The sequence below is a fragment of the Dasypus novemcinctus genome, chromosome 8, assembly GCF_030445035.2.
Source record: "Dasypus novemcinctus isolate mDasNov1 chromosome 8, mDasNov1.1.hap2, whole genome shotgun sequence".
Lineage (NCBI taxonomy): Eukaryota > Metazoa > Chordata > Mammalia > Cingulata > Dasypodidae > Dasypus > Dasypus novemcinctus.
In genome coordinates this window covers 18,800,966-18,825,511 of record NC_080680.1, presented here as the reverse complement: position 1 = coordinate 18,825,511, position 24,546 = coordinate 18,800,966, and the positions used below count along the sequence as shown (strand labels likewise).

At 41.0% G+C, this 24,546-nt stretch overlaps 1 protein-coding gene and 1 pseudogene across 1 annotated transcript in view; one reads left to right on the top strand and one right to left on the bottom strand.

Moving 5' to 3' along the window:
- The window catches only part of HSD17B3 (hydroxysteroid 17-beta dehydrogenase 3), a 45,027-nt gene that overhangs the window by 6,844 nt on the left and 13,637 nt on the right, over window positions 1-24,546 (bottom strand). The window contains exons 3-9 of the mRNA XM_004470942.2: window positions 13,931-14,006; window positions 12,085-12,192; window positions 10,566-10,633; window positions 9,222-9,257; window positions 6,315-6,349; window positions 5,162-5,243; window positions 3,958-4,023 (exon numbers count right to left, since the gene is read on the bottom strand). Coding sequence (XP_004470999.1) covers window positions 3,958-4,023; window positions 5,162-5,243; window positions 6,315-6,349; window positions 9,222-9,257; window positions 10,566-10,633; window positions 12,085-12,192; window positions 13,931-14,006 — 471 coding nt within the window. The remainder of the gene's footprint in view (window positions 1-3,957; window positions 4,024-5,161; window positions 5,244-6,314; window positions 6,350-9,221; window positions 9,258-10,565; window positions 10,634-12,084; window positions 12,193-13,930; window positions 14,007-24,546) is intronic.
- LOC105747339 (N(6)-adenosine-methyltransferase non-catalytic subunit METTL14 pseudogene) lies at window positions 935-2,274 on the top strand (annotated as a pseudogene).

The window sequence follows — 24,546 nt, the reverse complement described above, 5'->3', positions numbered from 1 at the left end:
CAAAAAAAAGAAAGTGTGCCTGTGCAGCAAGCCAGTGCCCACATGGCGAACTGAGTGCCCATGAGTGCCCGCGTGGCAAGCCAAGTGCTCTCATGGTGAGCTAAGTTCCCATATGGGTGCCTGCACGACAAGCCAAGTGCCCACATGGTGAGCTGAGTGCCTGCACAGTGAGCCGAGTGCCTGCGTGGTGAGCCAGTGCCTATGCAGCAAGCCCAGTGTCCGTGCAAGTAAGTTATGCAGCAATATGATGATGCAGCAAAAGGGAGATGAAGGAGAGACTCAAGGTGAAGTGCAGCAGAAACCAGAAACTGAAGTAGCACGGGTGACAGGGAACCTCTGTCCACATCAGAGCCCCCAGGATTGAATCCCAGTGAATCCAAGAGGAGAAAGGGAAAAAAAATGAGAAGGGAAGGCAAAAAGAGAAATAGATACAGAAGATGACACAGCGAATGGACACAGACAGCAAAAACAGCAGGGCAGGGGGAGAGGAAATAAATATATTTATATATATATATATATAGTGTTTCTGAGCAATCAGTCAGGGATCCCCAGAGAAACAGAACCAACAGGGTAGATTGTAGATGGAGATGCTGATGATGTAGATGGAGATGGAGATGTTGATGATGTAGATGATGTAGATGTAGATGTAGATGTAGATGATGTAGATGTAGAGGTTGATGATGTAGATGTAGCTGTTGATGATGTAGATGTTATGATGTAGATGATGTAGATGTAGATGTTGATTATGTAGATGATGTATATGTTGGTGTTGATGATGTAGATGATGTAGATGTAGGTATATATTAAAAGTTTTATTTTGCCTGCCAGAAGCTCCTGGCAAATTTAGTGTTTCATGGATTTGGAAGAAAGACTGAACAGGGTTTTGTCCACATATTGCCAAGTTTATAAGGTAGGGGGAAACAGGCATTAGGCCATGGACAACCACTTGTTGGAGTTGCAGGAGGAGAAAAAGCTAGAGTGACAGCTCCTCGTGCAGTGGTTGGGAGGTGAAAGTGCAGACAGCATCGGTGCTATGTTAAATAGCAACAGAGAAATTGCAGAAAGGGAAACTTGCAGGCTTCCTATGACATCTGCTCCAAATGCAAAACATAAGTATCTGGATGGAGAGACAGATGAAGACAAAGTGGAAAAATACAAGGATGAGCTGGAAATGCAATAGAAGGAAGAGAATTTGCTAGATAAAGAAGAGATTTACTAAGCTTCTACCAGGTTTCTTAAGGGGACATAGAGCTTAAATGATTATTGTCAACATTTTGCAGACCTGGGACACAGACTTGAGAATCTCATCAGGGATGTGGGTTTAGCTGACAGATTTGAAGAATACCCTAAACTGAGGGAGCTCATCAGAATTAAGGATGAGTTAATAGCTATATGTAATACCCTTCCTATGTACATATGAGCAGATATAAATACTTTTGGTATCAGAGAATTAACACCCAAATTCAATGTGATACTTCTTTAGAAGAATATTACTGAGAGACTGGCATCACTGCTAATGAAAAATGCCGGACTTGGGATAGCATTATGAAGTTGGAAATTGATGAGCTTGCAGCACCTCAATCTTTTATTTTTCTCTGGTGTGGTTCCTGGGAGGGATGGGGCCTTGGAAGAATGCATTTACACAAGTGGAGCTACAGAAGCTATGAAGATATTTGTTGAATTAAAACCAATAGAAACAATCCTGCAAAGACTAAGACTTTAGATTCAAGGACTGTCTTCCAAAGAACAAAAGAAGACTGTGTTATGAGAACCAAAGATATTGTTAAATGTAGCACAGATGGGGACTTCATCAATGCTATTGTTGACATTGACTTAATTATCACATAAGAACTTGAAATTGGCAATATAGAAAAACCTGTAGAAATATTCAAATACTTGAACATGTTTGCCTTGGTAGAAGAGTCCTTCAGCTTTATGGAAGAGATAATACAATTCAACCATGGTGGCTTACTGTTGGATCAACTCTTACAAATAGCAACTACAATGCAGAAACATATTATATGTATCCTATTTCAGCACCCCTAATTCCTACTTGACTTGATATATACAGAAGAAATTGAGAGCCTTTGACCAAAGTCACCTCCTCCCAAATCTAAATCTGATCATGGAAGTGGAGTTTCCAGGGGTAGAAGGAGAGATGGGACTTCTGCTGGCTGTGGAAGAGAAAGAAATCAATCTAACCTCCCAGGAGAAAGAGTTTGCTTTAAAAGTGGCCGCAGAGGAGCCCACAGGGATGGCTCTCCACTTCAATAACTTATGAAGACACTGACCCTATTAATTCCCCGCTACCTTCTTAATTTCAGTTTGAGTTGCAATTGGGAGACTTATTTTAGAACCTAATTTGAGCTTGCACTTTGCTTTAGTTTCTCTAATCTGCAGTAGGACTGTCTCAGCCAGCCTCCCTTGCAGTTGTCACACATGCTATTTTGTCTGGGATCAATGAGTGCTCACACCCTTTGTCCTGTGCATGTAACTCAACAGAATGGAACAACGCAAATACGTTCACCTTCAGAGGCTGACTGAGTTTATTCTGATAGGCTCCAACTAATTGCAAAGGCTTTTGCTTTTTAGAAATAGCTGGAGTGAACTGTGAGAAAGACCTCCTCTGTGCTGCTGACAGGAGTTGAGACAGTGCACATCCTGCTACTATTGTCACAGAAAATGGGAGTCATTATAGAACAGAGTTGGGACAGATGGTAAAGCTCTGTCTGGATTTTAAAATTTTATTGATGAAACAACAGAAAGAGATAGACTCCTTTTTCTTTTCTTTTTAATCTTAAATAAACTCAGGAATAGTTAGAGTATTTTGGCAGACTAAAAAAAAGAAAAAGCTCATTATCATAATCTTAACTTTGCAGCTACACATGATTCTTCACCAAGCCTCCTTAGAAGCAAACAAGGACAAGCAGCCAAGTGCTAGAACATTGGTGCGGACTTGAACTTGGATTGACCTTCAAAGCACTTTTGTATTCCTCAGCAAAATAAATGTAACTGCAACAATAGCAAAGACCCCGGTTTTCAGGTGCTTGTGTTAAACATTTTGAGGAATAAAGTACTCAGTGAGGAGGAAAAGATTTGTATCTTTAAACTTGTTATAGAGAAAGTGTAATGTGCAAGCCAATTACAGAAATCTCTCAATTTAAGAATACAGCTTGGAAAATAGAACTGCAGTTGCCCTTTATTAAAACCGTATGGTGTGTTGTTTGTCTTTCAGGGACTGGTGTTGCCCATCAGTTTGTTGTATAAGACTTTATGCTGTCATTTCTCTTTCTATATTGCAACTCATGTTTTGTTTATTTGTTTTTTTTTGAAAAAAAGGTTTGTTTTAAGGAATTGGCTCACACAATTGTAGAGGCTGACAAGTCCAAAATCTGTAGGGCAGGCCAGCAGGCTGGAAATTCCAGTAAGAGTGGATGTTCATGTTTTGAATCCAAAATCCTCAGAAAAGGCCAGCAGTCTGGAAACTCAGAGAGGACTAAATGAGGCAGAATTTCTTCTTCTCTGGGAAACCTCGGATTTTGCTCTTAAAACCTTCAACTGATTGGATGAGGTCCACCCATATTACTGAGGGTAATCTCCTTTACTTAAAGTAACCTGGTAGTAAAAGCTAATCATATCTAAAAAGTATACCTTCACAGCAACATCTAGGTCATTGCTTGACTAAACAGCTGGTTACCATAACCTAGCCAAGTTGACCCATGAAATTAACCATCACATGCACTCACTCTACTTCCTTTCCTTCTCCATCTCCCAGGGAAATGGTTAAAGCAGTAGCAGCAGCCAGAACTTTAATGGTCCCAGGAACTCACATGGTGTCATCCAGACCATCTCCCTGCTGACAGCACAACACCTGGCCATGCCTACTGGAAACAGTGGCCCAGATCCCCAGGGACCCAAGGGGTCCTATTCCTAGGAACTCAGAATTATTGGCCTCACCTGTATAATGATTCCTTTTGCTTTATATTCTGCTTGGAGTGCCTTGGAAAACGTGTACACAAAAGCCTGGAGCAATGAGGAAAAAGACACCTTGTAGGGAGCCACCCGCTGTGAGACCTATTTACAACCTCTCACAACATGGCGGATCTCACAACACGGCGGATCTCACAACATGGCGGAGTTCACAAATCTGCGCTGTCATTTCCTTATTCTTCTTCCTCCCTGCTTCTTTGTTCTCCCCTTCCCGCTGCAACTCAGGTGACCACAGCAATACGCATGCGCAAGGTGCGAAACTCTGCAGACCCGGCATGAACTTTCAGCCAATCCCCTCCTTGGACGTCTGCCACCCGCAAAACCAGCCTATCACCTATGTACATGTTCCCTTCCCTCTCTATATATCCCCATGTTTTACCCCCAATAAACGAGGCTTGATCAGAATCCTGTCTTGCCTCCATTCTTCGTGTCTCTTGTCCCTGTCTCTGTGTCGTTTGCTTTGTTTCTAGATCCCCAAGCTTGGTCGGACGGGAGACGTCCTGTCGTATTGGCCTGGCCCGCGGGCGGGTCCGGGTCAACACCTAAGAACCAAATACTGGCTTTCACCCATCAAATTCAACGTATTCAGATTTCACAGTGTCCCAACCTACCTGTCTTACCTTAAATGCAGCAGTTTGTCCTGATGTGAGTTAGTACTTCATTTTTACCAAGATGTTCCCCCTGAAACATCTTTGTCTGGGAAGAACTCCCTCAATCAGTGGGAACATACATTTTGCAATAAGTAATGCATACTCTACCCAGAGGAGGCTCTTCCTCATCTAGAGCATCATCTACCTCCACCTTCCACCTTCCGCTAGGGTTTGTTACATGATTGGGCATGGAGACACCAGCCAGGCCTCCAGGATGAGAAGGAAACTATCATTTTACTTGTTAGCAGGAAAAGAACAAGGGTTCCCAGCCCAAGAGGTAAGTGGTGGCTATAATCCCACAAGGGCTGAGTTTGCCAAGCTGTGTTGCTCAGGGCTTCATCTGCCCAGAGGCAGCTTACTCTAGTTTTCACAAAGACACAGTGTTGGCAAGCTCTGTCGTGAACATATAAGAGTGTCTCCAGGCAAATCTTTCCATAAACTTGCCGGATAATCAAAAGAAAAATGCCAGTTAGGAAAAATAAGAGGAAGAAGGTGACGATTTTTTACACACTATCACTCACCTTGGAAGCTGAATACATAGTATATAGAGGCCAAGGAAAGAGGGCTGATCCGGAAGACAAGTTCAAGATAAGACCTTTTCCCCTAAAAGGCAAATAAGAAAAGTTTCCATTAGTTTGTTGCAGGCTCATATCTTGTCTAGAAAGAAAACAAAGGGGTTCCTGGAAACTCTCTGAAAGCTCCATTTTCTCTAGACTTCCCCATGTACTAAGCGCTCAGCTGCCAAGAACCACAAGTGGAATGTCCCCTACGTCATCAATTACGGCATCCTCACAATGATGTCGCTCTTGTGGTCCATTTCCCCCAGCAAGCACTTGTCACTGGAAAGAGAAGCCCTGCTACCACAAAGATCTCCCTACCAAAATACAGATCACCAACTCAGCTTGGACGAAACTCAAGAAGAATCTTTCTCTCTCAAATGCGACCACACGCGCTCAAGGGTCCCTTCTCACCCACAACGGGACAAATGTCACAGGGTAGAATTCAGTCTACAGGGTCTTACTTTTCTTTTTGAAGTTCACAATCCTTAATCTTTCCCAATTAGATGGATTCAATCCAGGAAAGAAAAAGAAAAAAAAAAAAAAAAAACACAAAGAAACTGCTAATTAGAATACAGGGCCAAGCCCCATTTTCCCCTAAGGAAAATCAGATTTTTAACCATTTGCTTTTACTGAACACCATCTGAGGAAAATCAGCTTCTGAATGGGCATTATAATAGTGTGAGGAAGATATAAGCATGGGATAAATGGAGAAACTGATAGGGCAGCAATTTCTACCATTAAACTGGATTATTCATTCTGACAAAAGCTGAAGTTCATAATCAAATGGAGATGGTCTTGGTCTCAGGCTAACTTCCGAAGTTTCTTTTTTGCTCAGCATGAGCTCATTTTTTAAAAATTCAATATATTCTGAAACTGCTATTCTCTTCCTCCCTCCAGTATATGTGACATTCTGCCCTGCACATATCCTTGACTGCTTGCAAAGCTGACCTGGCCCAAAACATTATACTTTCTCCCATAATCTTCATTTTCTTTCATCATAGTTTTTATCATCCACTATAGCTGGAATGAACCTATTCCTCCATCACCAAGTGAAGCTAAAAGGCAGCGGAGGGAGACCATGCGGCTCCACATTTTTTTCAAATAAAGACTTTACCTTGATTCCATGTGTTTCAGAATTAGCTGTGTCATCTATGAGAGAAGAACAAAATTAAGCACTGACAAAGGAGCTAAGTGACAATGCCGTGGGGTAGAACTTGGGGAAGCAGAGGCTGGAGGAAACTGGGAAAAAGCTTAGTCTTCTCAGAAGACACTGGAAATCTGTCCACACTCACTGGAGGTAATTCTGGCAATACTGGAGCCTGATTAGCACCCTGGGAAGCAACCTAGACAACCCAGAAGTTGTCCAGAGATCTCTGGTTTCTTCTCCAAAGAGCCGAAATCTTCCTGGAAAATGAGGGCAGGAAAAACTGTGGAAAGTTACTCTTGACTGTGAGATCAACACTAAGGTTCCCAAGATGCTCTTTATTCTGGGGCCAGGCAAAGGTTGACTGGCCATCATGAACCCCACCCATGAGTCAGAATTGAGGGACCATCAAGAAACTAACAAGCATCTAGGAGCATCTCATGTACAAGGTATGAGATAGCAAAGGACATCTCTTCAGCTCAAAAGCAGCAGCAGCAGCAGCCTGCAGGTAGTCTGGGAAGTAGCTTGGTGGACAGAACGTGTCTCCACAGCCTGCCTGTTGAAACCACAACGGTACTGAGAAGCCCCACCCTCCTCCCAACCTATGTCTCACTGAAAACTTCTTCTCTGCCAGTTTTGGAACCTAGATAATCCTCTTTAAGAGCTTTACTCCTTGCAATTACAAAGAAGGCATAAATTTTAAGAATTAAGGAAGAGGAGCCATGAGCAAACCCATGGACTGAAATGTTCTCTAAAATATAATTGACTAGAATCAGGCCCACCCTGGGAGCTGGTTAAGATGGAGAAGATCCAAAAGGAAGGAGGAGAAGAGAAAAAAAGGAGGCTGGGGATGAGCAGACAAACATTGCCTACTTATCTGTTGGTCTAGGGGGCTCTGCAGTAGCTTCTCAGTAAGCTCTGCCCTTCCATTGCTCCCCACTTCATAGGCCAGGACCCCTCAACCTATCTCAGAGAGTTTCCAGATGTTTTCACTAAGATGGGGTAGAGGAGATCTCTGGAACCCATTGGATTGCCTTCTGAAACACTGGGTTTTGAGGGAGGTGAGAGAAACGTGAGGGATTAGATTATGTCATCACCTTTCCCTGATTCTCCCAACTTCACCAAAGGTATCATTTAGGGCACTATTGGACAGCACCAGAATGCCCTCAAAGATCTCCCAAGTGAATTCACTAGACTTTTTGGGTGAACAATCCCAATCAGAAAAACAACGATGGACTTTTGGGCCCCTGTCTCAAAGCCCCAATTGTTTATTCTCTTATCCCACCATCCCTCTGCCTTCAAACTCTTTCTCCCATCTATGTTCTTGATAGAGAATTCTACTAGTCCCAGATGGCTCCTTGGGAATAATTAAGAAATGCTAGTGATGCATCCAACCAGCATGGCTAATTGGACATGATGTACTTGAAAGCTAACCTTCAATTTATTTTCTTTGTTACTTAGGACATTTAGTATCTACCAACACATAAAATTTTTTAGCAAATAAAAGCATTTCTCTGCTAAAGGAGTCAGAGGGTTGTCAAATACATTTGGGAAACCTCCATGATCAAACAGACCAAGACTGCAAGATAAATGTGTAAAATAACATGAAATATTTTAGTGGTAAGGCTGTCGACAACAGATGGACATATAAAACTTAAAGTTGCATCATCTGGAGAGTTAAAAAAGTCATTGATTGGTCAGCATAAAAAGAATGTTTGTACCCAATAATAACTTAGCAGGATACTATACAATACCAGCATACCTAGAAGAAAAACAACCAATGGTGAAAATAATTGTCAGCCCATCTTATCCACCTGAAAATAATTTTTGTTTTTGGTCTGCGTGGCATCCACCCCTCTTCATATGTTGGTAGCAACCTAATTTTCCTTTGGGAAACCAGTCCTCCTCCAGTGTCAGTCCACATTGTTTAGATGAGTGAGACTGAGCGTCCTCTGCTCCCCAGCCAGGGTCTCAGCTCCCAGAAGTCAGGAATCATACCTTATTCATTACCACAGCTCCACTGGACCTTCCAGAGTGGTCACTAGGACTGCCATGGGCAGTTGTGGATTTTGTGTTCTGAACAAGGTGCCCATTCACAAGCCACGTACTCTAGCAGAGGTGGAAGGCTATGTGCACTCAGAGGAAAGGGAAACATTTTGTTCACACAAACACATTATCTACTCATAAATTCATGCAACCCCTTTTTCTAAGGGGCGCCTATTCCCTAACCTCATAAAGGCGCTCTCTAGGATAGCTTTATGGTAGTCACACCATAAATGCTTACACAGACGATCCTAATCAGAGGAACTGCGTGCTAAATGGTACCTAAGTCATAATTTAGCCCAAACCTCTTTCACTAACAGCTGGACAATCTGAAGTTCAAGGGAGTAAAATAACTTGCCCAATGCTGTCCAACTTATCAGTTAACTAAGCTGGGATTAGAATATAGGTGAACTTGAGCTTCATTTCAGCTCTCTGTTGTTTACTGAACAACAAAGGCCCAGAAAATCCAACCCATGCCCCCTGTCACTTTTCTAAAAGCACTAATTTCTGAAGACTATTTACAAAGTCTATTTACAGAGACTAAAATTAGAGGAAGGTATTACATCCAAAAGCTAGCTGCTTTGGAATCCTGAATATATTTCAGCACTGTCTGTTCTGACATAGGATTCTGATTCTAGGAAGAATGAATCCATTACTGTATTTTCTTGATGAAAACAGAATAAAACAATTAAAAGTCAATGTCATGACCTCCTAATCAAGAATAGTACAGTTTCAAAGAATTCTGCTCTACAGTGGAAGGGACCATCCTCCTGGGTTGCCAAATCCAACAGCTACTACATTTTAATGAATTTAGCACATATATTGATCACATACCTTGACTACTGAAGTGATGTTACAGTGGATGACACTCTGTAATAAATAATCACAACCAAGAATTAGCTGGGTCATTTGAGAGACTCTCTTGGGAAGTTGTCAGTGCTAAAGAACCAAGACTTGTAGGTCTGAGCAAGGCCATTACTTGACCAGCCTGCAAATTAGCCCTTAATTGATGTTCAGTGAGTATGCACTAGAATTGGGTAACATCTGACATCCATTCTATGATTCTACCTGTATGCAAACTTAAAAGAAGTCAATATAAGTGTTTCCTCAAAAATTTAGAGAGGAATATGGACATATTTTTTTCAAAGGGATATGTTCAACTTCCAGCTAGAGGTGGAGGGCTTAGCGTATGTAGCTCTAAAAGACAATGAATAGTGTAAAGAATAGAAAGGCAAATGGTTATATAATACAAGGTAGAGATTCTGGGCTATAGAGCCCAGATAAACAAACTAAATCTACCCAAGAGAGAGAAGGAAGGAAAGAGGGATAGACACAGACAGACACAGTGAAAGAGAAGCAAGAACGAAGAAGAATATATTAATGTAGAGACAGTGGCTTGAGTCAGAAATGGAGAGTGTTGTAAACAGGAATCATGGGGTTAGCTGTATTGTCAAGGGCTTGGTCAGGATGCACAGTAATGTCCAAGCCATTTGGGATTATACACCAATGCAGAAGACCCGGGGCTTAAATAGGACAAGTGATAACTTGACCAGGAATTGAGCAATTGAACCAGTAGTAGTCCTTTCAGAATTGGTATAATCCCATGACCTCAAAGGTCAGGGCCTGGGGAAGGGTCAACAGATAGTGCCTTCCAGGTCTGTTAAATGTATTAAAAACCTAATTGTGACCAACAATGGCAGCCATGGGTCTAGCCAAGTTTGCTGAACTTACAATACCCCAAACCAGAGAGTTGGCATCATGGACTTGCCTCAACTGAAAGTTGAACAAATCTTATCAGCTGGGAAGACAGAGAAAGCCAAAGAGCTGACCTTCTCCCAGTTACATCCACAACTATGAATTTGATGGCAGAATTACTTTCTTATAAAGCAGAGAGTAGAGCCCTAAATGGATGGGACAGTGAGCAGGTAAGTTTGATGTGCAGAGAAGGGAGAAGACGTTCTTATCCAGGAGATGGTCACAAAGAGTGGGACCCCTGACTGTGTATCAAGTACCAAGATTTAAAAAAATGGGGGTGAGGGGAGTACTCAAAACATACACCATGGAGTACAGAATTTTGTCAAGACCTTTTTATTACCCCTCTCAGGTCCTGGTCGTTATCCAACCCTGGAGTCCACAACCTGGGTGAGAGAGACTATACATTTAAGAGCACTGTCCTACCTGGATTTCATCAGGTGAATCCAGGAAATGCCTTGGGAGAAAGTCTGGAAGCATCCCAACATTGTTGACTGTTACAAAGAGGCAAAGCAAAGATGTGTCAGAAGAGCAGTTGGCAAATGTTTATTAAAAGCCTTAAAAATATTTATAGTCATCCCAGGAATTCTTCTCTCAGGAAGTGTCCCTAAGGAAATATGTACAAATAGATTTATGTGCAAGGTTGTTCACTGAAACATGGTTTGTTAACCGTGAGGAAACTGGAGGGAAAATGGTTGTCTAATAAGAGAAGGCAGATTAAAAGAGTCAGGGGTGCATTCATGTGGTGGAATTCAATACAGTCATTAAAAATTATGGCTGCCAAGAATTTTAAAGACATGGAAAAGCATTTGTGATGTAAATTTATAAAAAGGTCACAAAACAGTATGCAAGTTGCTGCAACGCGTTTGAATCTGGGAAACATGGAATAAATCAGACACAAAGGATGAATATCACAAGACTTCATTTGTATAAAATATCCAGAATAAGCAAATTCATAGAGACAGAACATAGATTAGAGGTTACCAGGGATGGGGGTAGGCGGGAAAGGGTAGTTATTGCTTAATGGGTACAGAGTTTCTGTTTGGGGTGATGGAAAAGTTTAGTAAGGGATGGTGCTGAAGGTAGCACAACAGTGTAAATGTGATTAAAGTCACTAAAGTGTACACTTAAAATGGTTGAAACTGCAAATTTTATGTTTTTTATATATATAACCATAATAAACTATTTTAAAGTTTTAAAGTATAATCTCGGTTTTGATCATATGTGTGCATGTGATTTCATGGGTCTAGAAGGATATGCACCAAAAAACTATCTCAGATGTTGGAATTTTAAGAAATTTATATTTCTTTTACGTGCTCATCTAGTCTTTCAATTTTTCTTCAACAGTATGTTTTACATTTTTATTAGTAAAGAATGTAATTATTTTTAAAATTCAGCAGGAAGTTTAGAAATCAGATCTTATTTCCCTTCCACATATAATACAAATATAACCCTCTGTATTTGGTTATAAAATATCTTGTCTACAAATCATCACACAAAAATATTACATTGTTTTCTGAATAAGAAAGAGAATACAAATAACAGCACTTACTCCCCTATTTCATGGAGCAACCATGAAAACTTTTATGCTAAGCTAATTCCTTTAGGCCCATGTTCCCTGCCAATTAATTATCAATTCAGTGGGGAAAAAAAACATTTTGATATCAGAAAATATATCTGGAAGACCAAAATATGTAACTTTGATACATACCAAAGCCATATATACATTTTTTAGGAGGTACCAGGGATTGCACATGGGAAGTAAGCGGTACACCCACTCCCCTATACATTTTTAATACATAATGCCTTTTCAAAAAATTGAGCTTTAAAATTCAGCCTAATGCTACAGTTTAAAATACAGACATGGATTAAGTTTAAGCTATCACGAAATAACCAAATGTCACTAATATATTACAATAAACTCTGCATTCCACAATTTGCTTACCTAATATTCCAATTTCCAAGCCTTCAAGGTTTTCTTGAATATTCTCATAAATATCGTCTTTGGTAAAATCCGCTTGTATAATCTTCACAGCACTCCCTGTAGTCTGCTCTGCATTATAGACATGTATTTTTTTTTAATATACTTGCATCCAAATCCCCACCTTCCCATGGGGTTCCCACAATGTCCCTGTCCTACCTGAGCAGATGCTGAAGAGGACAAACCTGAGGCCCCAATTAAAAATAAGAAATAGCCCCAAGTAAAAGCCAGGAGGGGCTAAAATATTTGTGAATGATGGTTTCTATGTACTTCTGAGTGTTCCTATGGTGACAAAGCTACGCATTAAAATAGATGAATGCAGTGGTTCTCAAAGTAGGATCCCCAGACCAGCAGCCTCAGCATCTCCCAGAAACTTGTAAGAAATGGACATTCTCAGGCTCCAACAGAATGATCTTTTTTAACAAGCCCTCCAAGTGACACTGACACAGGCTCAAGTTTGAGATCATCTGGATTAATAAGGCCAAAGTCAAGTCTGATGCTACTTCTGCTCAATAAACGTCACGTTCCCTCCGTCATAGACAGAGCAATCCTTTGTACAACACTTCAAAGTTCATAAAGCATCTTCACATACAGTATCTTCTTTTAATCTTCCTTACAACCTTGTAAAGTAGGTATTATTATCCCTATTTTACAGAGAAGAAAATTAGGACTCAGAGAAGCAAATGACTTGCCCAAGGACACCCACACAAAGGAGGACCTCAGTCAGGTCTGTTCACTCCAAATTCAATGCTCTTCCCAGCTCTCTGTGTTAACTAGCCTTCTGCAGCTGTTCTCAGGCAAATATACAGGCTACAAACAGATTTCACCAGTTCTGCCTGCTTAAGCTTGGCGTTAGAGCCAATATTTCTGGGTCAAGTGACCTTGAGGCAAAATTAGGAGGAGGGTGTTTTCAGTCCAAAGATGCTACTTGCTTTTCAAAAGGATGACAAAAAGCATATTTCAGCATTGGAAGGAAAACCCCAAAGAATGTCTTTGTCCTAGAAGTCAGTTACTTCTAATAACCAGACCCAGAACAAAGGCAGAATTCATCATTTCAAGGGCACCGAGCCTCCTTGGTGTGACTGAACAGCCCAACACCTCCTACATCCATTTCCTATCCCATATTTTCCCAGGGAAACCAAATCCCCCAGAGAGCCTGTCATGAGCTTCATGTGTCTTCATAATTGAACACTTATCATTTCTTTACGTCAAGGAGTTGAAATGTATTAAAATTCAAATACCTAAAAAGGGATATTATGATCATTATTAACTAAGAACCATTCAGAGTAGATCAAAATAATCTAACACTATGATATAAACGGTGCCTCTTCTCAGGATTGGAGTGTACCACCTTCACAACCATACATGGAGGCCCTGGATCAAATCTATTTTTCTCAAATCTGACAAGCTTTTCTTATTTTCCTGTAAGGGGCAGAGCATAGACTTGGGGAAGTGAACTCCCAACCACAGATCCTACTCTTGAAGGGAGTAGCAGGAGCAGCCAGGCAGCTGGGGCCTTTTGGGTGAGGGGTTTTTGCAAAGGGATGAAGGCACCAGACCAGAGGAGAAAGTGGGTCTCCCTGTGCCAGAGTCTGCTCCTACTTCTCCGGATCCAAAGAATTTGCTGGTGAACTAAAACCAATACCAGTCTTGCTCTTAGCTTTGTAAACTTGGCTTCCCCCAGGAGGGCTGGTGCCCCAGCTCTAGAGAGCAAGTAAAGGATTGTTGACCAGTATCAACAGGCTAAGGACAGGAGTAGACTTGGCTGGTGGGCAACACAAACATCTGTCTATCTCTTGGGGTTACTCACCAATCTCCATGGCAATGGCCTGTAGTTTTTCCAGGGTCCGGCTGATAAGCACAAGGTTGAGTCCATGTTTTGCTAGCTGGGATTGGGGGTGTGAGAACCAACAAAAGGCAAAGTTGAACAGAGAAGGCTTATATTTTAAAGGCAAATTGGGTAAGAACATGCTTTTCCGGGGTCTGTAAAAGCCTCTAACTACCATATCTGCCTTTAACTTGCTCTCTGCATTTCAGTGCAGGTATAAGGGTCTATAAAAATAAGCATTGTTTTGTGGGATTTCTTTTTATTAATCCCATATAAATGTCATTATAAGTATTGTCTTGCAACATAAGTATTATCTTGCAACATTTTTTTTATTAGAGAAGTTGAAAATTTACAGAAAAATCGTGCATAAAATACAGGGTTCCCATATACCACCCTATTATTAGCACTTTGCATTGATGTAGTACCTTTGTTACAATGGATGAAGGCACGTTTTTATAATTGTATATTAACTATAGTTCATGGTTTAACTTAGGATTCATTATTTGTGTTATGCAGTTCCATGGATTTTTTTTAAATTTTTATGCTAGTAACATATATACAACCTGAGGTTTCCCCTTTCAGCCACATTCAAATATATGATTTAGTGCTGTAAATTACATTCACAATGTTGTGCTATCATCACCATCATCCTTTACCAAAATGTTTCCATTGTCCCAAATAGAAACTCTGTACATTTTAAGCTTTAACTTCCCATTTCCTACCCTGACCCCATCCGTTGGTAACCAATATTCTAGATTCTGACTCTATGAGTTTGATTCTAAGTATTTCATATCAGTGAGATGACACACTATTTGTCCTTTTGTGTCTGGCTTATTTCACTCAACACAATTGTCTTCAAGCTTCATCCATGTTGTTGCATGTATCAGAACTCCATTCCTTCTTACAGTTGAATAATAGTCATAAATACTATATATCATATTTTATTTATCCTTTCACCTGTTGATGGGCAGTAGGGCTGCTTCCATCTTCTTGGCAATTGAAAATAATGTCTCTATGAACTCCAGAGTGTAAATATCTGTACAAGTCCCTGCTTTCAATTCTTTCAAACCCAGAAGTGGGGTTGTAGATCAAATGGTAATTAACTTTCTGAGGAACTGCCACACTCTCATCAATATTTGATATTAGCAGGGAAGCGGATTTGGCCCAACAGATAGGGCATCTGCCTACCATATGGGAGGTCCAAGGTTCAAACCCCAGGCCTCCTGACCCATGTGATGAACTGGCCCACGCATAGTGCTGATGCGCACAAGGAGTGCCATGCCATGCAGGGGTGTCTCCCCCGTAGGGGAGCCCCACACGCAAGAAGTGTGCCACATACAGAGAGCCGCCCCGCGCAAAAAAAGTGCAGCCTGCCCAGGAATGACACTGCACACATGGAGAGCTGACACAGCAAGATGATGCAACAAAAAGAGACACAGATTCCGGGTGCCACTGACAAGAATACAGACGGACACAGAAGAACAAACAGCGAATGGACACAAAGAGCAGACAATGGGGGGAGGAGCGGAGAGGAAGGGGAGAGAAATAAATCTTTTTTAAAAAATTTTGATATTAGCAAACTTTCAAAAAAAGTTCCCAACTTGCTACCCTTATTGTTTTAATTTGCATTTTTCCACTTATATTGGGGCTCCAAATCTTTTTTCTGGTATATTTATGTATAAATTACCTGTATTATGTGTCCATTTTCCATTTTCTACTGGATACTTTATCATTTTTCTATAAATTAATAGGAGCCATTTATATATTCTGTATACTAATTATTTGCCTACTAGGTATGTAGCAAGTATTTCCTCCTTTGTTTATGGTGTCCTTTATTATATATGTTATATTAATTTTGTCATGAAATTTGTAAATATTTTCCCTTCCTAACTTCAAGGATATAAATATATTCTCCTATGCTTTCATCTAACCCTTTGTAGTTTGACAATTTGTTTATTTTTTTTGAATGGTATGAGGTTGAAATCATCTAATTTTTTTTCAAAATGGACAGCTAATTTTGTCTAGACAACATTTTTCAATCTGTCCATTCTTTCCTCAATGATTTGAAATAAGTTAGTCATATGTTAAATTATTATATGTACATGGGTCTGTTTCTGGTTTACCTGTTTTATTTCATTGATCTATTTGCCAAAATCTGATTAATCATCACAACCTTATGAGGATTTTATATCTGATAGGGGAAGTCCCACTTTTTTAAATATTTAAAATATTTTTATTTTATCTTATTTGTTTAATCTTCCAAATAAATGATAAAAAATTTCTAGTTAAGTAGTAAATTGAAATTAGAGATATTTAGAGGAAGAGTTACCTCTTTGCAATCATCAGTTGTCTCATCCATAAATATGGTATCCATTTATTCATATCTCATATGTCCTTCTAAAAACTTTTAAAAGTTTCTTTATATAAATCTTGGGCATTTCTTGTTAGGTTTGTATTAGTTAGGATAACATTAGATGCTATAATAAATAACTCTAAAATTCCAGTGGCTTAACACAATGGAAGTTTGGTTTTCATCTTATCTAACAGACTCTGGTCCATGGTTACTCAGGGCCCACATCTGAGAGAGGCTTTGCCATCTTCGTTTGGCTTCTAAGACTGCCCCTGGCATTAACATCCAACCAGTACAAGATTTCACCACCTTTACCAATAAGTGACACATACCACTTCTGCTTGGGTTCCTTAGCATTCTGTTGAGGGAGGGAGGGAAACATAAGGTATGACATGGGCGGTGGACTTGGTCCAGTGGTTAGGGCATCCGTCTACCACATGGGAGGTCAGTGGTTCAAACCCCGGGCCTCCTTGACCCATGTGGAGCTGGCCAATGCGCTGTGCTGATGCATGCAAGGAGTGCCGTGCCGCATAGGGGAACCCCACGCATAAGGAGTGTGCCCTGTAAGGAGAGCCACCCAAGCGCGAAAGAAAGTGCAGCCTGCCCAGGAAAGGCGCGCACACATGGAGAACTGACACAAGATGACGCAACAAAAAGAAACACAGATTCCTGTGCCGCTGACAACAACAGAAGCGGACAAAGAAGATGCAGCAAACAGACACAGAGAACAGACAACCAAGGTGGGGGGGATGAGGGGGTGAGGGGGTGGGGGATGAGGAGGTGGGGGGGAGGAAGGGGAGAGAAATAAATAAATAAATAAATCTTTTTTAACAAAGAGGTATGACATGAAGGTAGCTTCAATTACACTGTGATGTTCAATTTCTTAAGCTGAGTGATAAAGAACACATATATATATTGTGGCAGTTTGATGATTATGTTTGTAAATTGGTCTTTCCCTCTGGGTGTGATACCCTTTGATTATATTCAGTTCAGCTGAAATGCCTCTCATTAAGTTATGTTAAGATTAAGGCTTTGATTCGACCATGTCATTAGGGCATGCAGAGTTGAGCCCCCACCTCCTTGGTGGGCTATAAAAATGGATGCTCAATCAAGAACATGGTAGCTAGATACACAGAAGTAGTTACACAGAGAAGATACACAGGGAGAGAGAATTTTCCAGCTTGACTTCAGACAGCCAGTGTCTCCTGGGAGCTCATCAAGCACCTTCATTGGACACCCTGGTTTGCAGCCTGCCTGCAAATTTTGAACGTGTGCATTCCCATGGTCACATGAGAGAATTTTATAAAATCTTATATACTGTTTACAGATATTTTCTGTTGATTCTGTTTCCCTAGAGAACCCTGACTAATACATATATATACTGTTGCTTGATAACCTCTCTGACTTTCTCTCTCATTCTCTCTGTCTCTGTCTCTCTCTGTCTCTCTCTCACACACACACACATGCACACATGCACACACACACACAACCATGGCATGCTACAATGAACTTAGGATATTCAAAGTCTGGATCAGATATTACAGGACTGAAGCCAAGCAGCATTGGAATAAAGCAATGCATCCAGGAGAGCATAAAAATAATTAAAAGCTTCTGTTTTCATTTAAGGCGAGATGAAAGAGAGCAAACTTTGACTGCAGCTGGAATAACATAGACGAGACATTAGGAAGAAGAATTTCCTTGCTGAAACTGGCGTAAGACACTTCCATATATAGCTAAGTAAGTGTGTAATAATATTTAAGAACAGGGCAAGGCAGTTATTTTTCTTGGGTTGGGTTGGTCTAAGGCAGCACTAGCAAAGTGATGTTAATCCAAAGACTGATTCTGTGTCACTGCCAGGAGCACTAGCTTGAGAAGGATTCTGACTGCCCTTGTCTATTCTGGGGGTAGGAGCAGTGCCAGCCTCCTGACTATCCCAGAAGGTGGGTGATGGCACTAAAACTGCCCCAGTGAGAATGAATAGAACCAGATAGCCATTAATCATGGATTTGGGTTCTAGCATACTCTGGGTATTAACAGCCAGCAATACATGATTACACACATCCAAATGATAAAAAGTAAAATTTGTAAAAGTTCATGCTGACAAGTGTTTAGTGACTAAGATACTCTCAAATCCTCTTGGGAGGGGTACAAATTGGTTCAGTCATATAGAGAACAATTTGGCAATGGTATCCAATAGTTCAATGCGCATTCTCGTTGAGCCAGCAATCTCATTGATAGAGACTTACCACTGGACATGTGCACAAATATATGTGCAAAGGTGTTCCTTACAATATTATTTGTAAAAGCAAAAATGGAAGTAAACCTTAGTGCCCATGCCTAAGAAGCAGGTAACCAAGGCATGGTGCATCCATGGGATGGGACACCATGAAACCATTAAAAAGAACGAAGGCCATCTGTATGCCTTTGCTGTGGCAAGATCCCTGTGGTATATTACGAAATAAACAAAGCAAAGTTTAGAACAGGGCTTATGGCTGTATAAAGTAGGACCCCATTTGTGCTAGTGGAGGCAAAAATCAAACACATAGTATAAATTATGAGTGGACCACTAAAACCCTTCTCCCTTTCTTTCTGGGCACATGCCAAGCTTTGGCTGACTTGGTGTGGCTGCTGGGCTGAATTCAGTCCAATAGGAGGTCAACAGGCCCACATTGGGAAATCCTGGGTGTGCCATGTTCTCTCTCCTCTTCTTCCCATTCTTACAAGTCTTATCAGACATGCTTTGGGCCAGCTGGGCCCTGAGCCTCAGCAGAGTTGCGACTCCTACTCCCTGGTTCATTGGACTTACCCAGGTCAGCTAACAGGGAGGTGAAGATGGTCAACCCCAACACCAGGGAATCAAGAGTGCCTACAACTGTAAGCAGAAGAATTGCATCCATCATCCATGTGGAATCTAAGCCCCCTCTTGATCTAGAGGTGGAGTGGACCTCACCATCCCAAGGTCCACAGAATGGAGGAATAAAATATGGACTAGAGTGGACTTACTGATATTCTACTAGAAAACTATTGTGACTAGTGATAGAAGAAATTGTAGCATTGAGGTGGAGAAAGAGTGGTCACAGTAGTTGCTGAGGGCAGGGAGAGGGAAGAAGAGATGTGATGTGGGGGCATTTTGGGGACTTGGAGTTGTCCTAAATGATATTGCAGGGTCAGATGCTGGACATTATATATCCTGCCATAACCCACTGAATGTACTGGAGGAGAGTGTAAACTACAGGGTAAACTATTATTTATGCGGTGCAGCAGTGCTCCAAAATGTGTTCACCGAGTGCGATGAGTGTGCCACAATGATGGAGGAGGTTGTTGGTGTGGGAGGAGTGGAGTGGGGGCGTGGGTGATATACAGGAACATCTTTTATTTTTTAGTGTAACCTTTTTTTGTGTGATGCATGTATCTTCAAAAAAATACAATTTACAAAAATATGGAGTGTGGGGGTGGGGAGTGCGGGATATGGGGCTCTTGTGGGTTTTTTAGGTTTTTTAATGTAACGTTCTTTGTGATCTATTAACTTTAATTTTTAAGAGTGTGAAAAATAAAATTAAAAATTAAAAAAAAACAGACATGCTCATGGCCCGGCTTCAGCCAGGAAGAAGAAGGCAAAGGCCTGCATGATGAATGAGAAATAAGACAGAGGGAACCCGGGCAGAGCCGCATGCCAACCAGAAAAGCTTCCACTTTCTTTGAACTCTTTGGACCATTGGTAGGGCTCTGCTCCTACAACCAGCCTCAGCATACCATCAGCCTCCATATCAGTATGTGTGAGTGGACACAGTCATGGTTTTCTTTATCTCTTTAGGAGGGAATCTTGAGACAGAGAGGGATAAGATAAGAGCAGAGGTGGAAAGAGGACTTTAATTCCCTTTTTTTGTGCCTTTCCATCTACCGTTTGAATTTTCTAAGTTTACATCCACACTGCTTTTGTCTTTAACAGGAATAATCTGAGCAATGAGATGGTGGCTTCTTTGATGTTTTCTTCTTCATAGCACTTTGATTTAACTTTGATTTAGCTGCATAAATACAATTAGTCATTAAGGAAAAGCAAATTAAAATCACTGCACAGCTCTCAGAGTGGCTTAAATAAAAAATAGTGACAACGCTAAATGCTGGCAAGGATGTAGAGAAACTGGATCACTCATACACATTTACAGTATAGGAATGTAAAATGGGTACAGCCAACCTTGAAAAACAGTTTGGCAATTTCTTAAAAAACTAAACATACCATGATTGTGTGGTCCCACAATTGTACTCCTGGACATTTACCCAAGAGAAATGAAGACTTGTGTCCACACAAAAACCTATATGCAAATATTTATAGCAGCTGTATTCGTAATAGTCAAAAATTGGAAATAACCCAGAAGTCCTTCAGTAGGTGAATTGTTAAATAAACTGTGGTACCATGGAATACTACTCACCAATTAAAAAAAAAAAGAACGAATCATTGGTACTTGCAGCCACTTGGATGAATCTCCAGAGAATTGTGCGTAGTGGGAAAAACTCAATCCCAAAAGATTACCTATTTTATGACTTCATTCATATAACATTCTTGAAAGGACAAAAATTATAGAAATGGAGACCAGATGCTAAGACGGGGTGGGGCAGGAGGGCAATGGGCATGGCTATGAAAAGGACCTGTTCTGTATCTTGACTGTATCAAAGTCCTTCTCCTGGCTATGATATTGTACTCCAACTTTGCAAGATGTTACCATAGGGGGAAATTGGTAAAGGGGGCACTGATACCCACTGTGTTATTTCTTACAGCTGCTTGTGAATCCACAAATTATCTCAAAATAAAAAGTTTAACAAAAAGAAAAATTAAAAAAGAAATAAATCAATACATAAAAATTAGATGACAGTGCTTTTAGAAGGGGTTGGGGGGAAGTGGACTTGGCCCAATGGACAGGGCATCGGTCTACCACATGGGAGGTCCGCGATTCAAACCCTGGGCCTCCTTGACCCGTGTGGAGCTGGCCCATGTGCAAGGAGTGCTGTGCCACGCAGGGGTGTCCCCTCCATAGGGGAACTCCATGCACAAGGAGTGCACCCTGTAAGGATAGACGCCCAGCGCGAAAAAAAGTGCAGCCTGCCCAGGAATGGCACTGCACACACGGAGAGCTGACACAACAAGATGACGCAACAAAAAGAAACACAGTTTCCCGGTGCCGCTGATAAGGATAGAAGCGGTCACAGAAGAACACGCAGCAAATGGACACAGAGAGCAGATGACTGGAGGTGGGGGAGGGGGAGGGGAGAGAAATAAATAAAAAATAAAAATAAAATAAATAGAATAGGTTGGGGGAATGTGTGTGGAGTGGATGGATGCTACATGGGCCTAGCCAGGCCCAAGGCGGGCTTTGGGAGGGCTGTGGGGCTGATTGGGCTGGTTTTCCTACAGGCGGGAAAACAGCACATCCTTCCCAAGGGGGCTCTGCCGGTGACTGGACAGAACTGATGGGGAAACCCAGGTGGCAGGTGATAAATTGGAGGATGCCTTTCCCTCACCTCAGCCTCTTTGGTTGTTGGAAATTCTTGGGTTTTCTCTTATAGCCTCCAGTTACTGGAGGTGGAGACAGCTTTAGGTCTCTTTCTCCAGAACCTGGCCACCACAGGGTGTTACAATACAAGCAAGCCTCAGGCTGAATTCTACCACACATTCGGGGAAAAAAAACTATTAGTAAGCTGGCACAAAAACAGACATGAACCTGTTCTCAGCAGCTTGATGAATTCCCAGCTCTCTGTCCCTGAGTCACTCCACGAAGTATTCTGCCTGAAGACTCACCCAAGTGGATGTGATAATATTCAGAGGCAGGGTTCACTCAGCCTGAGTGGATCACGTGGCAGAATTCCCCATGAAGTGGTGGGACACGGGACCAAACCATAGTTCAAGGTCAAGAGAGGTACTCAGCTCTCGAGACAATTACACCATCATCCACACCAGGGCGCAGGTGTCTGTACAATATTTCTAACCTATCCACATATCTTGACCTGCAGTTCATCAGGAAAATTATAATATCTGTCAGGCTAATGGGCAAGTCCTCTAATGAAAGGCAAGGCAACTGAAGCACAGCTAATGATAAACTCTGATTTAGGGTCTTCAAAAATTAACTAAATACCATTTCACACCCAATAGGACGGCTATTATTAAAAATATAATAAGTGCTAGCAAGAATGGGTAGAAACTGGAAGTGTGTGCATTGCTGGTGGGAATGTAAAATGGGGCAGCTGCTGTGAAAAACTGTTTGGTGACTCATCAAAAACTTAAATACTGAACTACCATATGATCTGGAAATTCCACCCTTTACATACCCAAAAGAATTAAAAACAGTGACTCAGATAGCGACTTCTACACCAAAAATAGCAGTATTATTCACAATAGCTAAAAGATAGAGGCAATCCAAGTGTTCATGACAGATGAATGGATAACCAAAATGTGGTGTAGACATACAAAGAAATATTACTAGGTCATGAAAAAGAATGAAGTCTTGATATATGCTATGACATAGATGAGTCTAGAAAACAGTATGCTAAATTAAATAAGCCAGATATAAAAGGCAAAATACTGTATGATTCGACTTATGTGAAATATCTAGAATAAGCAAATTCATAGACAGAAAGTAGATTAGAGGTTACCAGGACCGGGGGGTAGAGGGAATAGAGAGTTATTGCTTAATGGGTACAGAGTTTCTGTTTTGGGTGATGAAAAAGTTATAGTAATGGAAGGTGGTGATGGTAGCATAGTATCGTAAAAGTAATTAATGACACTGAATTATACACTTAAAAATGATTAAAATGGCAAGTTTTGTTATATATGTATTGCCACAATAAAAAAAAAAATTAACAACTAGATTCATCCAGAGTTCTGGCATATTCAGAGAGCATACTCAAATTGGGTAATTTGAAGAGAGATTAATAAAAAGATGATTTATAAACCACAAGGGACAGTGCAACACCCTGGGGCTAATAGCAGAGCAGTTGCCACATGTGATCCTGAAAGGGCTGGGAAATGAACAGTTACCTGAACCTGGAAAAAGAGAACTGCTTCTATGCCGAGGGCCACTCGATAGGACTGCCACCTTCAGTAAAGGGGCACAGCTAACCCTCCATGATCCCCAGGAGTAGGAGAATTAACTCAACCTTACTCTCCTCTCTTCCTCCCACCTCTTCCCCATGCTCCCCATTGGCCAAAGCCAAAGGAAACCATAAGACATGGAAGTCCTTTAGCGCAGATCAACCTCCTGGGGCTCAGAGCATGCCAGAAAGGGAAAGAGAGTGGTTCCAGAGGGCCATATAGGAAAAAAGCACAACATGTACCACCCCAGAGTGATCCCGGTTAGGGACTTCAAGAGATAACCAACTGCTGCAGAAATGTGGATTGAAACTAAGTGACTTTAAATATAAATTTACCATTGACCCAGCAATTCCACTCCTAGGGAACCTACCCAAAAGAAATGGAAAGTTACATTCACATAAAGATTCACACATGAATATTCATACCATCATAGCCAACAAGGGGAAGCAACTCAAATATCCATCAACTGGTGAAGGAATAAACAAAATATGGTATATCCATATAACATAATATTATTCCACAATAAAAATGAGAGAACTACTGGTTTGTGCTCCAGGATGAGTGAACCTCAAAAACATTATGCAAAGTGAAAGAAGCCAGACACAGAGGTGACCTATTATATGATAGCATTTATATGAAATATCCAGAAGCCATTAGTGTAGCCTGAAAGTAGGAATGGGACCAGGGATTAACTGTCACTTGCCATGAGAGTGAACAACTCAGTTAATTTACTAAAAATACTAAATATCACTGAAATGGATAAATTTTATGGTTTATAAACTGTACCCCAATAAGGGAGTGCAACATAAAGTTGACCCAAATGTCCCAGCATCTATGCTGAAGTATTTTTGAGTAAATTACATTCATCCTAGCAGGTGACCTTCAGCTATAATTCTGGACTATTTATGATGACATCTGCCAAAGTATCATCACAAGTTCTGCTCCTGGCCTGGAATCTGTACAGTGAGGTTTCACTTTATGAAAAGATAATAAAAAGTATTGAGACACATAAAAGATATACTTAAGGGTGATAGTCTGCATTTGCTGTTCCCTTTAAATAGTTGATTTTCTGGTATATTTACACATGACTTAACAAAAAAGTTTATTAACTGACACTTTAGCTGGAACCCAGCTGTTTTTTAACATGAAAATTAGCTCACAGAA